We start from the raw sequence: 979 nt of genomic DNA on the forward strand, positions 1-979 counted from the left end.
GTTTCCGTGTGGTTTAAAAACCCAAACTGCGGTGGATTTGTTGGATTTAGGGTCCTCAATCACCCAAGCTTTTCTCAATGTGTTATTCTCCCTTTATAAATAATGAACTATGTATTGCGTATTTACGTGAACATAAGTCTTATAATGTCTGTGTATTACAATGTGGAATGAGATTTTATGGCAACATGCTGTTCCTTAGAGTATGAGTGCATTCAGACCTGGGCTTTTGCACCAAGGAAGCTTTCCTCAGGATCCTGGTTGGGCCAGCGTGATAGCCACTTTAATTTTAAAGGCTGAGCTTATTAAGACTGAAACGTTGTGCCCGATCTTTCTTCAATTTGTAAGCCTAGCTTACACATTCACGGCTATGAGACTGTACTCAGTAGGTCTGCTCACCTTGTTTTGCAGAATAACCAACCATGACTACAGAATCGGGATCGGACTCCGAGTCCAAGGATAAAGAGCAGGATCAGGAGGAGAACCCTGCACAGCAAGGGGCAGCGGAGACCCAGCCACAGGACCAGCAGCAGCCGCCGCAGCCGAGTGAAGAGCATCAAAACGCGCTCGAGCAGTTCTCGGCTGTGGCAGCCCACAGCACACCAGTGAAAAAGGAGCAGGTAAGGGAGCCTGTGCACACACACTGACTGCATGCAGCGAGCTGTGTACCCTCTTACTGCTCCTGTGAAATAGATTCTAGTGTCTTAGGAGTGGAAATAGATATGCAGATATGTATGGAAGGGTGTTTGATGTGATACTGTAGATCTTGGCGGGTTGGTCTCGTGTCTAAAGAATAATAATTCTCGTGCCGAATGTTTGGAAATTCATGGCAGGGATTTTTGCTTCCAAGGCTTAAATTAAGGGCAGTCTCATTAACTAAGCAGGAACCATCTTCAATCTTGCATTTGCATTAGGTAGCAAACAGTGCCAGTTTTTATGAAGCTGAAAATGTTTCCAGAGTTCATTTCTTTTGACACCTGCT

General features: G+C 45.0%; 1 protein-coding gene across 1 annotated transcript in view; it reads left to right on the plus strand.

Annotated features, from left to right (window-relative positions):
- Positions 1-419: 419 nt before the first annotated feature.
- The window catches only part of LOC103809633 (band 4.1-like protein 3), a gene marked incomplete at its 3' end in the record, with an annotated part of 41,890 nt that continues 41,330 nt past the window's right edge, over positions 420-979 (plus strand). The window contains exon 1 of the mRNA XM_009082489.1: positions 420-617. Within this exon, the coding sequence (XP_009080737.1) occupies positions 420-617 (198 nt within the window). The remainder of the gene's footprint in view (positions 618-979) is intronic.

Source organism: Acanthisitta chloris, unplaced genomic scaffold, assembly GCF_000695815.1.
Source record: "Acanthisitta chloris isolate BGI_N310 unplaced genomic scaffold, ASM69581v1 scaffold11309, whole genome shotgun sequence".
NCBI lineage: Eukaryota > Metazoa > Chordata > Aves > Passeriformes > Acanthisittidae > Acanthisitta > Acanthisitta chloris.